Raw genomic sequence first — 11950 nt, 5'->3', positions numbered from 1 at the left:
ACATACGTGAAAAACATGCTCAGTTCAAGTACTACTTCCCTTGATTCAACAAGTTTGCGTGAAAATTTAATAATCTCCTGTTTTTAATTAGAAGATCGGCCGAAAATTGTTTAACGAAACGGATATATTAAATATACGTTTTATATAATAACTTCAAGTATTTTTTAAGTATACCGTTATAGTAAATTATTTTATTAATATTTATTAATATTTATAATCATATTAATATTTCAAAAAATTTTACATTTAAACTATTAGTGATAGTTTTATTTTGACTTTAAATGCAACTTTTAATTACAATTATTATTCAAAGTGAGCTGTCAAGGATTATGTAACAAATTTGTTTGTATTCAAATAATAATGCCATTATAATCTTTGTGACTGAAATAGATAATCTAAAAACATTTTGTGTTTTTCACTATATTTTCGAGAGTGATAACGGCAATTGCAAGAATGAATCTACAATTAAAAGTGCAAAAAGATGTTCTTCTTTTGGTAATCAATTATTTGTACACATTTTATTATTTAATAATAAGAAGGAAGGTAATAAATAATATAATTAATGTGGTTCACAATAAAATTTTTATGAAATAAATTTTGAAAATTTATTTCATAAAAAAATTCATAAAAAATTTTTGAGTGTTTAGACTTCTAAAACTTTAAATAAGAAAAAGCATACCGTTGGTTGTAATATAATAAAACTAAAAGGTATAATATTATATTTAACGTCTAATTTCTGCGTATTTAATCTTTCGCAGTTTCTTTACACTATTGTTTGCAACTTGGTGTTAATTAGTGCAGGAGCTACTGTAGGGTATTCCTCCGTAGTGCTTCCTATACTAACGGATAACACATCTATAACGGATAATACAATAACTTTAAACACAATGGAATCATCTTTATTCGGTATTTGTTAAAAAAATTAAATATTATTTGCCTCTATTATTCTTTGCCATTATATTTTTATAAATAACGTTCCAGTTAGAAAACATTTCATAACTTTAAATCGATTGAACAATAATTTGGCGAATATATAATTGTTCCCAATTTAAATATTGATTATTAAAGTTATTGTGAAAATATAAATTGGATTAAAAGTGGTATAAAACATCAATACCTGCTCTTTTTTAATAAAGTATTGAAAAATATTGCTCGCAAAATCTATTTCCACATAATACTGGAACAATTTTTATCTATATTATCTATCTATATTATCTATATTATCTATATTAATAGTATCTATATTATCTATCATCATAACAATTGGTTGCTTCCTAAGCATTATTATGATGAATTATGGGAGACGACGTACAATGATAGTGTGCGGTGTTATCTTTTCTTTGGGATGGATCTTGATGGCGACTAGTTATAATGTAATACAACTCTTTGTCGGTAGGATACTAACAGGTGAGCAATTCGCCAAATCAAAAGCAAATTTTTTTTCTTAATTCATGATACATGTTCACATGGTTCTTACTAATTGCGATGCCTGAACAAAAAAAGTATTTTTTATTAAATACTTAAAAAGTATAAGAATTGAATTGCAACATTAGTTTGCAAAATTATTAATTAAATAATTATTGTATATAATATAAATAAAAAATAAGTAAATCGTGAATTAGTGCAAAATTACATTCCGAAAAATTATGCCTGTCGGGAATTTATTACTCAAATTATTATTATTAATTGTAAAATAATTATTTATAAAATAACGGTACATTTTCCGCGTACAATTGTTGTGCTTTTGAAAAATATTTGTTAATTAATTGATTTATTAATATGAGTACAAAGTATACAAGCGCGTATTTTGTTGACGTTTTATTTATTGATGAGAAACGGGATCTTCTTAAAACTGGTTGATTATTTTATGACGAAACAAACGTAAACATTCATTTATAAGGATTACTTTTAAAAATTTGTAGGATTTGGCTATGGTTTATGCACAACTTCCGTTGGAATTTATTTGGCAGAAATTTCTATACCTTCATGGAGGGAAGTCATTACGGTTACTCCGAATGTAGCTCTTACCATCGGAATTCTAGTCGTTTACCTTCTAGGGTATGTCATAGAGGTAAGGCATTATGTTGATTTTTTATTATAAGAGAATAAGATCATTAAGATCATTGATAATAAGACGAAATTTAAATTAAATACATCACATTTTATGTAATACAAAATTTTATTTGGTTATTTAAATCGATTTTTTAATCTTACCATTAATATAACAATTTATCAGACGTAATAAAGCGCAATGCCTAATGCAGGCCGATACGAATGTGGTGCGTATATAATAATTTTATTGTTACAATATTCTGCAGTCACACACAACTGCGCGTTCCACTTTCTGTCGGTCTTAAAACATAGTTTTTTACATGAAATCGGATTATACTGTAAATAAATTAACAAGCAATTTAATATTTTTGCTAACAGCATTTTCTTATAAGAATTCCTTTCCTCCAAAACAAAAAAATATATGTATATGCATAAAAATTTATATTTAGGTTTTATTTAAGACGTGTTTATTATTTCAGAATAATTGGAGATTGATGGCAGCTGTTTTCAGCATTCCTTCGATATTATTTGTGCTATGCAATATCTTTTTTATCTGCGAGAGTCCTGAGTGGTTGCTTTTAAAGGGCCAAAAGGAGAAAGCTAAGATCGCTCTACTTCGTATTCGCGGTTTGCATCAGGAAACGATTGAGTTCCAAGAAGAGTTTTCTAAAATGGTGAACTATATTGAGCTGTCAATATCTCAAAATTGTCAAATAGATTCCTCATCAACTAAAGAATTCGGATGGAGATCGTTTCTTAATCGTAACGTGTGGGGCATGCTGACGAAAATCCGAAGAATGATCGTTTTACCAGAAGTGTGGAAGCCTTTTGTGATACTAAATCTTTATTTACTTTTTCAAAAGTTTTGTGGGCTGTACGTGATTATATATTACACCGTCGATATTATTACCAGGCTCAAAATCACAATAGACCCCTTCCTCATCACCGTCATAGTAGGGACAATCCAAGTGATAGGCAACATGATTGCTGCATGCTTCAGCAAGAGGTATTTATTTTTGTTCGCTCTATATTCCGCAATCAAATACAATATAAATTATTATACATATATATCAATGCAATACATCTACACATAAAACATAAAAAATCAATATTAATTTCCTCAAGAATTGTTAATAATCTATGACAAATCGATAATCATTCTATTAGGATTACTAATCAGCCCAAATTTATTATCCATATTTGATCGCTTTAAAGAGCTGCTGTGATATTTTTTATATCAAGACTTTTATTGAGATTTATCTATACCGCGCTATTAAAACGCTTGTCACACTCGTTATAATATATTGTTTGATATATTTTATATTATAATGTGTATAGTAATGTTTTGTAAGATACTTCTATCATTTTGAAATTCCACTAGAATCGGTCGTCGAATAATTTCTATTGTGTCCGGTACTGGTATATCTATCTCTTTGGGCGCATTAGCAATCTACCTGCAATTTTTTGAGACTACTGGCATTACGGTTGTTCCCCTCGTTTGCTTTCTCTTATATGTGGTAAGAAAATATTATTTTCATAAATATATTCGTGTCCAATAGTTATCATAATTATACTTTAAGGAAATGTTATCATGATTTTGACAGAAGTCTAAATCTAATGTAGATTGAATTATAAACATTAGCTTTTTGAAAAAGATCGATATATTTTTAATACAATTAGTAATATAGTTTACAATTAATTTATGAATCACAGGGTTTTGGTGCATTCGGATTTTTTTCGATGCCTTTGGCAATGATTCCGGAACTGTATCCCAGCAAGTATGTAAACGTTTTGGGACAAATTACCAATGCTATCTCTCTGTTGAGCAGTTTTGTAATCGTACAATTATACCCAACGATGGTAACGCATGATAGAAATGCTACTATTTATTTTTACTGCGTAATAGCTATCATAGCTACTGTTTTTCTAACGATTACGTTACCGGAGACACTGGGAAAAACGAAAACACAAATAGAAGAAGCCTTTAAGGACAAGTTGAAGATAAATGAAACTTTTAAAAAAATTGAAGATGCATGCTAAACGTATGCAACCCTTTGCTGAAGCAATTTGTGCAATTTGATATAAAGTAATTTCATAATTTAACAAATATGTAATATGAATGCATTAATTGCGAAACAGATATTTTTTTGGAGAAATAAATGATTACCGTCAATCTTTATTAGTGCTGATGAAAATTCAATTATTTACTGAATCTGTATGTTCCAGAATTGTAGAAAAAAAAATTAGTTCAAAGTATATTACAAAAATATAACCAATATATAAGCGAAAATTAATGCAACCGCTACCCACTGAACAAGTTACGTAGTTATATGTATATACATTTATTATATGTTATAAAAACGCAATTATTTATAAAGAATTATATATTAATTAATATCTTTAAATAATTTGTCGGTTTAATATTGGAATTATATTCTCTTTTTAAAAATTCAAGTTATTTTCTTATATTTTAGAAAATAGATTTTTGAATATTTTTCTCTGAGTCTGTTAAAAATGAGGTATTTAATAAGAAAACTATAATTATAGTTATTTAAATTTTATAGTTTTATTTTGATATTTATTTTGTATAATTATTATCTAATTATAATATTCTTTCCATCTGTATAGCTATAGTAGCATGTATACAGTATATACATATTATATATATATATATATATGTATATATATATATATATATATATAGAACTAATACATAAGTATATCTTAAGATTCACCATTTTTTTAAATTAAATTTTTCTTTTTCGCGTTATACTAATAATGAAATAAATATCTCTATTGTATTAATATGTATATATATATATATATACATATTAATACATAATTTATATATAGTTTTAAAAAAAGGTGAATCTTAAGATACTTATGTATTTGTTTTTAATCATTTCGCTGTAAAAAAATTATTAACTAAGCTATAATTTAGTCAATAAGCAAAGTTATTACTAGTTTAACCACTTGACTGGTATATGACTTGATTGGTATATGCGCGCAGCAAACAAGACACATGTTTATAAGATTTGAAATGTATTTGTCGATTTATGAATAACACTTGCATTCGTCAGATATTGAATAATATTATAATTCACTAACTACACGCAATTGTTCTTTTCATATTATTTTCCATAAGAATATTTATATAAAAATTTTTGAAAATTATAAGTTTCTATATTATTTAGTGATGCATTATTGTTCACAAATTCTTACGTTATCAGTACATTAAGTTCTGTAATTAAAAGTGTATATATATACTTTATCGCACAATAAGCTATTTGAACTATCGCATAATTATGTCTGCAATAGTATTGGTAGACAAGTGAATGGTCTTAACTTATTTCAACAACCTAGGTGTGTGGCAATGCACATCGATAGGGAATTTATCGCGCGGCGTTTTTTTACTTGATAAAATGAAGTTAAAAATAACCGTTAGACATGTGCAAAAAATGTGGTATAGCACAACCATTTCTTTCTTTCGACAATTTTCAAATAAAAATTTTTTAATCGCTTATATATATATATATGCAATTTTCTTTTCGAAACGAACGGAGCACTTCCACATCTGGAATCTGAGTAAACTATTTTTTTTTTTACTGTCAGGGATCTCAGAGATTCCCGTACTTGTACTTTTTGGCACAAAATGCGGGAATGACGAATTCGATATAAGATATTTTAAAAGTACAAGTAAATGTATTATTAATATTATTATTGATATTATTATTGATGCTTTATTATGCGACAAATTCTCCCTGTTATCGGTGCAATAAATATTATAAATAACAGGGCACTTAGTCACGCGATACGTTTCTTGAATTTTCACATAATTATTTTTGTAATAATATTGGTCGACCATGAACAAGTCGGTGGTCTCAACTTTTAGCACATCGTGCAACAATACACGTAACGTGTCGATAGCAGAATATGTTCGACAAGTTAAGCAACGCACACGTCAGACATGTGGATCAGTTTAAAAAGTGGATCAGTTTAAGCGCAACTTGCAACAGTATAGCAAGACTTGTTGAAAGTTTTAAGCTGATCCTGTATTTTTAATTAAAAGGTCAGCAGAAATTGGCTTAATAAGATAGACGTGTTAATCACTGTGCCAAACTGTTAAATTTTCAAATGAATGCTGTTACAAGTGAATAATTGTATTCTAACACAATAGGAAAGTTTTGCAGTTGCGTTTATTAATGGTAGTTTCACATTTATCTTAAATGCAACTTTAAACCACAATTTATTCATAATGTGCTGTCATCCATTGTCCAATAAATCATTAGTCTGTGTTATGATCCCACTAAGCGTAACATTATATAATGCAACAAGTTAAATAGCCACGTGCACGTAAAACATATATATATATATATATATATATATATATATACATAAAAGTGGGTTAGTTCAAGCGCAACTAGTAACAATATAATAAGACTCGATGAAAGCGATGATATTAAATATGTGCTCACAATTGCATGTGCGAAAACAAGTGCTTCTTTTGGTATGATATTTAGATTATTATTTAAATATATTTAATAAGAAGAAGATATGAAATAATCTATACTTAATGTTGTTTATGACAAAATATATACGAGACGGTTTTGTGAAAAAATTTTTTGAAAATGGCTGTGAATTTATGCTACTCATATAAAAAACAGAGTTGATTTTAACACAATGAAAATGAATACTATGATAATATTATATTTATTATCTACTTCCTGTGCATATTCTGTTGCAGATATTCTACGCTTGTATTTGCACGCTAGTTTTTATTAGTACAGGAGCCGTTATAGGATACTCAGCCGTAACACTTCCAGTATTAACTAGTAACACATCCTCAATAACTTTAAATGCAATGGAGATACCTTTTTTCGGTAAACGTTTTTAATAAAAGTGTTTTTAATAATAGTCATTATAATTAATGTTTTGATAGAAACGTATATTATTTGCCGTTACAAAATATACTTATTTATATTAATAACTGTTATTAAGTAGTTATTACAACATTCAGTATTTAAGATTCTTAATTGCTGATAATGATAATAATAATACAAAATTTTTCTAGATTCTTTTTATTTTGTACATGTTGCAAAAATTTATATTATATGTATATACATTTATATTATATGTATATACACAAAATAAAGAAAATAAGAGATAGAGTCATATACATAATTCAAATAATAAAATATTATTATAAAATATTAAAAAATATTTGTTTTGTAAAATACACTTATTTATAATATTGAAAATATTTTTGACTCTAGTTTCCATTATAAACATCTCCGACATCATCGGTAGTATTGTTGGTCTTATTATAATGAACTATGGAAGACGAAGTACCATGATGATATGTGGTATTATTTTTTCTTTGGGATGGATTTTGATTGCGAGTAGTTATAATGTGATACAGCTCTTTGTGGGCAGATCGCTAACGGGTAAGATATTCGTCAAATCAAAATCAGATTCTTTTCTTTATTATGTCATTTCATATCTTTGATTAACACGCCCGTATTTTTTTTATCGAAAAGCGATATATTTAACAGAAACTTACTTTTCATCAAACAGTTTCAAAGATATAAAGACTGAGATGCAATTTCAAATGTCTTGATATATAAATTATAAATAATTTAATTTTCTAATAAGAAAATAATTGTCCAAGTTATAAATTGATGCAAAATTTGTATCCTGATATTACATCTTATAGAACGCTAATCAGTTTTGAACGTATAAAAGTTAAGATGCAATTTCAATCGTTTCGATAATTCAGTAAATAATTAACTAATTAACCACAATGCATGAGAAAGTATGTAAATCATGCAAATTGATACTAAATTATAATTCTAAGAATGCATGTGTCGGAAAATTTTTTCTAAATTTATCATTTTTAACTATAAACGACTTGGATATACAATAACTTATACTTGTGTATTATCCCATAAAGTTGTTTGTTGATTGATTAAATTGTTGGCATAGATACAAAATGCAAGCGTCTTTTACAAACTACGCAATTTTCATTTATGTAAAAAAGAAAACAGATTCTTCTCTAAACTGGCTATTTGCTTAATAACAAGGCAAATAAGAACAATCCGTATCAATTAGGAAGTCTTTGGAAATTTTCAGGAATTGCTTGTGGTATTGCCATACCTTCCTTTATAGTTTATTTAGCAGAAATCTCTATAGTGTCATGGAGAACAGTCGTTACGATTATTCCAATTGTAGCGGCAAACTTTGGACTTTTGATTGTTTACCTTCTAGGATTTGTTATACAGGCAAGAGCATTAAGTTGTTTGAAATAATTTTGTATTAATAAGAAAATTACGATACCTTTAATAACGAAACTAAATAATTAAAATTTAAAAAAAAATTTTTTTGTGCATAAAAATCGGTTGCTACATTTGATCTTATAAATATACAAAATTATCTATACATATAAATAAAACGTAAGATAGTTACTTTAATTTCTATATATTCATATGTATGTACATACATATACATATGTAATATATATTAATGAAATATACATATATATACACATAATATATTTAATTTACATTTAGATCTTATTTTAGATCTTATTTAAAAATTTATATTATTTTAGGACAATTGGAGATTAATAGCAGCATTTTTTATCATACCTTCAATATTATTTGTGCTATGTAATATTTTTTTCATCCACGAGAGTCCTGGGTGGTTGCTCTTGAAAGGCCGGAAGGAAGAAGCTAAAACAGCTTTACTTCATATACGCGGTCTGCATCACGAAACGATAGAGTTCCAGAAAGAGTTTGCTGAACTGATAAAATATATCGAATTGAGAAACAATTTAGAAATATCTTGGAATTGTCAAATAGACACTTCCACGAGTAAAAAGACCGGACAATGGTCGTTTCATTTGAATGCATGGAGCATGTTAAAGAGTATCCGAAGAACATTCCTTTTACCAGAAGTGTGGAAACCGTTTGTAATACTGAATGTCTACTTTTTTTTACAAAAGTTTAGTGGGGCATATGTGATTTTATTTTATACCGTCGATATAGTCTCGGCAGTCAACATCATAATAGATCCCTACTTTGTCACTGTCATAGTAGGAATAATTCAACTGGTAGGAAATGTGATCTGTATGTGCTGTAGTTCGAGGTAATTATCATTGTTGCCCTGTACATGGCCTACAATCATTATGCGATATAAATTATTATTTATCTACGTAATATATGTCACCCCTGATACCCGATATCATGACGTCTTATCCTTTCCGCTGCATCACTCCTTCAAATTCAAGTTTTCTTTCTCTTACGCCGCTGCCAAATATTTTAATTCGTTTTTTTTTTCACCCGCTTTTCCTCCTCCTCCTCCTCCTTCTTGGCCTCTTTTTGCGCCACGGCCTTTATAAACTTTATTGTATCCAGCGAATGGTAGCTTTCTTTCCATTCTCGCCATTCGGCCTCGCATCTGATTTTATCGAATTTTACTCTATTTTGCATTCTTCTGTGTACGCTTTGTTTCGAGAGCTCGCGCACAAGTTTCTCTGTTCAATTTTAAGTTTTCTTTTGTTAATCATGTATACTTTTTTTTGTATCTTACGTTTTCGGATAGGCACTACAAGCAGCGTTACTGACGCCTCATCTTTTGTGTTCTTTGTAAGTTCACGATTACAAAGTTACACAATATATATATGTATATATATATATATATATATATATATATATATATATATATATAATATGTGTGTCCATAAATTTAGAAGTAAAAAATTAATATTAGCTGCGCAAAGAATTATTAATAATAAATATGGCAAAACGGTAATTGTAATTATAAAACGCAAATGAACGCAATATGAAATTCTTCTCGCTTTAAACTATAAATAGCTATTGTAATTCTAACATTTTTTATACCAAAAACTTTGTTATTAATCTGTCCTACTACTGAAATATAATGCTTATGCGGAACACTTGTTACAATATATTGGTTCAAATTAATAACGTTCCGAGAAACTTCTATGATAAACTTCGAAATTTTAGAATTGGCCGTCGACCCATTTCGATTGTGTCAGGTGTTGGTATGTCAATCTTTTTGACCGCCTTATCAGTGTACCTGCAATTTTTCGAGAACACTGACGTTGCGACTGTACCCCTCGTTTGCATCCTCTTCTATGTGGTAAGAAAATAATATTTGCAAGAACATTTCGTAGTGTCTTGTCAAATAGTTACAATTTTGTTTTAATAAATTAGTATTATGATAATAACTTCAACATAATTTTAAATTCAATATAAACTTTAGCTTCTTGAAAGAATTTTGAGAAAAAAATCTGATGTTTACAATATTTACTATAACTAGCTATAATGTTCACTATATTAATCTATAAATTGCAGGCATTTGCAGCATTCGGATTTAATTCGATTCCTTGGTCGATGATTCCGGAAGTTTATCCCACACAGTACGTAAGCGGTATCGGACAGCTTACTTCCTTGAGCTCCATTTTGTACGGCTATGCGGTCCTACAATTGTATCCAATAATTGTAACGCAAAACAGAAATGCTCTCATTTACTCCTACTGCATAACATCTATCGTAGCTACTCTTTTTGTAACGATTGCGTTGCCGGAGACACGAGGAAAGACGAAAACACAGATAGAAGAAGAGTTTAGGGGCACATTGCCGATAGAATGCCGAAACATTTAGGAAAATTGAAGATGCATAATAAACGGGTGAAGCAAGCGGACGGTAAAATGTTGCTGGCAATTATCGTTGAGGCAATTAATGCAATTCGATATAAAAAGTGTGAGAAATTATAAATGATGTAAACGCGTCTCTGACCTCTGATGTAAATTGCAAAATAAGTATTTCTTTGGGAAATTAATAATCAGCATTAATCTTAACATCGGAACTCATGAAGATATTAGAATACTAATAATTGTTTTCTAGAATAAATAAAAAGAACTACACATGCTTTGAGGATATATTACAATCGAGACATGAGAATAATGACTAACATGAGTCCGCTATTGATTGAATATATTACGCATTCTGATAACAAATATGTATAATAATATATATATATGTGTGTGTGTGTGTGTGTGTGTGTGGTACATATACATACACATACACGGGTAGCGAGTAGATGCTTCACCGCGATCCCGGCGGAAAAGTAATCTGCTTCAGGACTAGCGACCCTGACCCATGCGAGCTCTTGGATTTCCTCACCTCCTATGTCCGAGGAACCATGTCCAAACCCTATTCCTATCCATACTACATTTAGCTTTTTTATCATATCCTATCCAACTTCTATCAACCCATATTTGCGTGATAGAGTAAGGCTAAAATCCCCGCATGATGATATACATTATATTTCAGTTATCAGAATGCTGCTAAATATTTATAAAGAATTACGTATTAATTTATATTTTTAAATATTCTACTAGTATAATAATCAAAATTCTTTCTCAAATTTAAACAAAGATTGCTTTTTTTAATATGGTATACGTTTACAAAGTAATTTTTTTATAATTTTGTTTTTTTAGGTCTGTTAAAGATCAATTGGTCAATAGAAATTAAAATTACAGATTTTATTTAAATCTCTATTTTGTATAATTATTTTTCAAATACAATATTCCCTTTGTCCTGTAACAAAGTATATAATCGCAGCTATAATACAATAAAGATACTTATTTCATTATTAGTGTTGCGTAACATCTTGAAGGAATAAAATTTAGATTAGAAACATGTTCGTCACTTTTTCGCTGCATAATTATTTTGCTGTGGTGAAAGAAGAAAATCACTAATTAAATTATTTAACTTACTCAATAAACAAAATTAGTATCACGCTCTTAATTTGCTATTTGATCGGGGCAGAATATTGCAATAAATTGGCATCATTTCTATTAAGCTTATGTTCT

At 28.4% G+C, this 11950-nt stretch overlaps 2 protein-coding genes across 2 annotated transcripts; both read left to right on the top strand.

The window, feature by feature from the left end:
* Positions 1-453: 453 nt before the first annotated feature.
* LOC105454898 (facilitated trehalose transporter Tret1-like) lies at positions 454-4092 on the top strand. Its single transcript, XM_011697849.1, has 7 exons — positions 454-495; positions 759-906; positions 1237-1407; positions 1923-2071; positions 2532-3058; positions 3434-3569; positions 3766-4092. The coding sequence occupies exons 1-7, from the start codon at positions 454-456 to the stop codon at positions 4090-4092; spliced, it is 1500 nt and encodes a 499-aa protein (XP_011696151.1).
* Positions 4093-6471: 2379 nt separating this feature from the next.
* LOC105454894 (facilitated trehalose transporter Tret1-like) lies at positions 6472-10736 on the top strand. Its single transcript, XM_011697845.1, has 7 exons — positions 6472-6559; positions 6797-6932; positions 7326-7496; positions 8182-8330; positions 8660-9195; positions 10077-10212; positions 10428-10736. The coding sequence occupies exons 1-7, from the start codon at positions 6497-6499 to the stop codon at positions 10734-10736; spliced, it is 1500 nt and encodes a 499-aa protein (XP_011696147.1). The 5' UTR covers positions 6472-6496.
* The last annotated feature ends 1214 nt before the right edge of the window (positions 10737-11950 follow it).

This window comes from Wasmannia auropunctata, unplaced genomic scaffold, assembly GCF_000956235.1.
Source record: "Wasmannia auropunctata unplaced genomic scaffold, wasmannia.A_1.0 LD335973.1, whole genome shotgun sequence".
In the NCBI taxonomy this organism is placed as follows: Eukaryota; Metazoa; Arthropoda; class Insecta; order Hymenoptera; family Formicidae; genus Wasmannia; species Wasmannia auropunctata.
The sequence above is the reverse complement of the archived record's forward strand: the minus strand, read 5'-3'. Positions and strand labels throughout refer to the sequence as shown.

What these genes read in the sequence shown, in the direction of transcription:
- LOC105454898 (XM_011697849.1), top strand. Translation starts at nt 454, where the DNA reads ATGAATCTACAATTAAAAGTGCAAAAAGATGTTCTTCTTTTG. An exon ending in AATGGAATCATCTTTATTCG is followed by an intron (nt 907 to 1,236) that starts GTATTTGTTAAA and finishes CTATATTAATAG; the next exon opens with TATCTATATTATCTATCATC. An exon ending in TTTGCTTTCTCTTATATGTG is followed by an intron (nt 3,570 to 3,765) that starts GTAAGAAAATAT and finishes TATGAATCACAG; the next exon opens with GGTTTTGGTGCATTCGGATT.
- LOC105454894 (XM_011697845.1), top strand. Translation starts at nt 6,497, where the DNA reads ATGAAAGCGATGATATTAAATATGTGCTCACAATTGCATGTGCGAAAA. An exon ending in TGTGGGCAGATCGCTAACGG is followed by an intron (nt 7,497 to 8,181) that starts GTAAGATATTCG and finishes GGAAATTTTCAG; the next exon opens with GAATTGCTTGTGGTATTGCC. An exon ending in TTCTAGGATTTGTTATACAG is followed by an intron (nt 8,331 to 8,659) that starts GCAAGAGCATTA and finishes ATATTATTTTAG; the next exon opens with GACAATTGGAGATTAATAGC.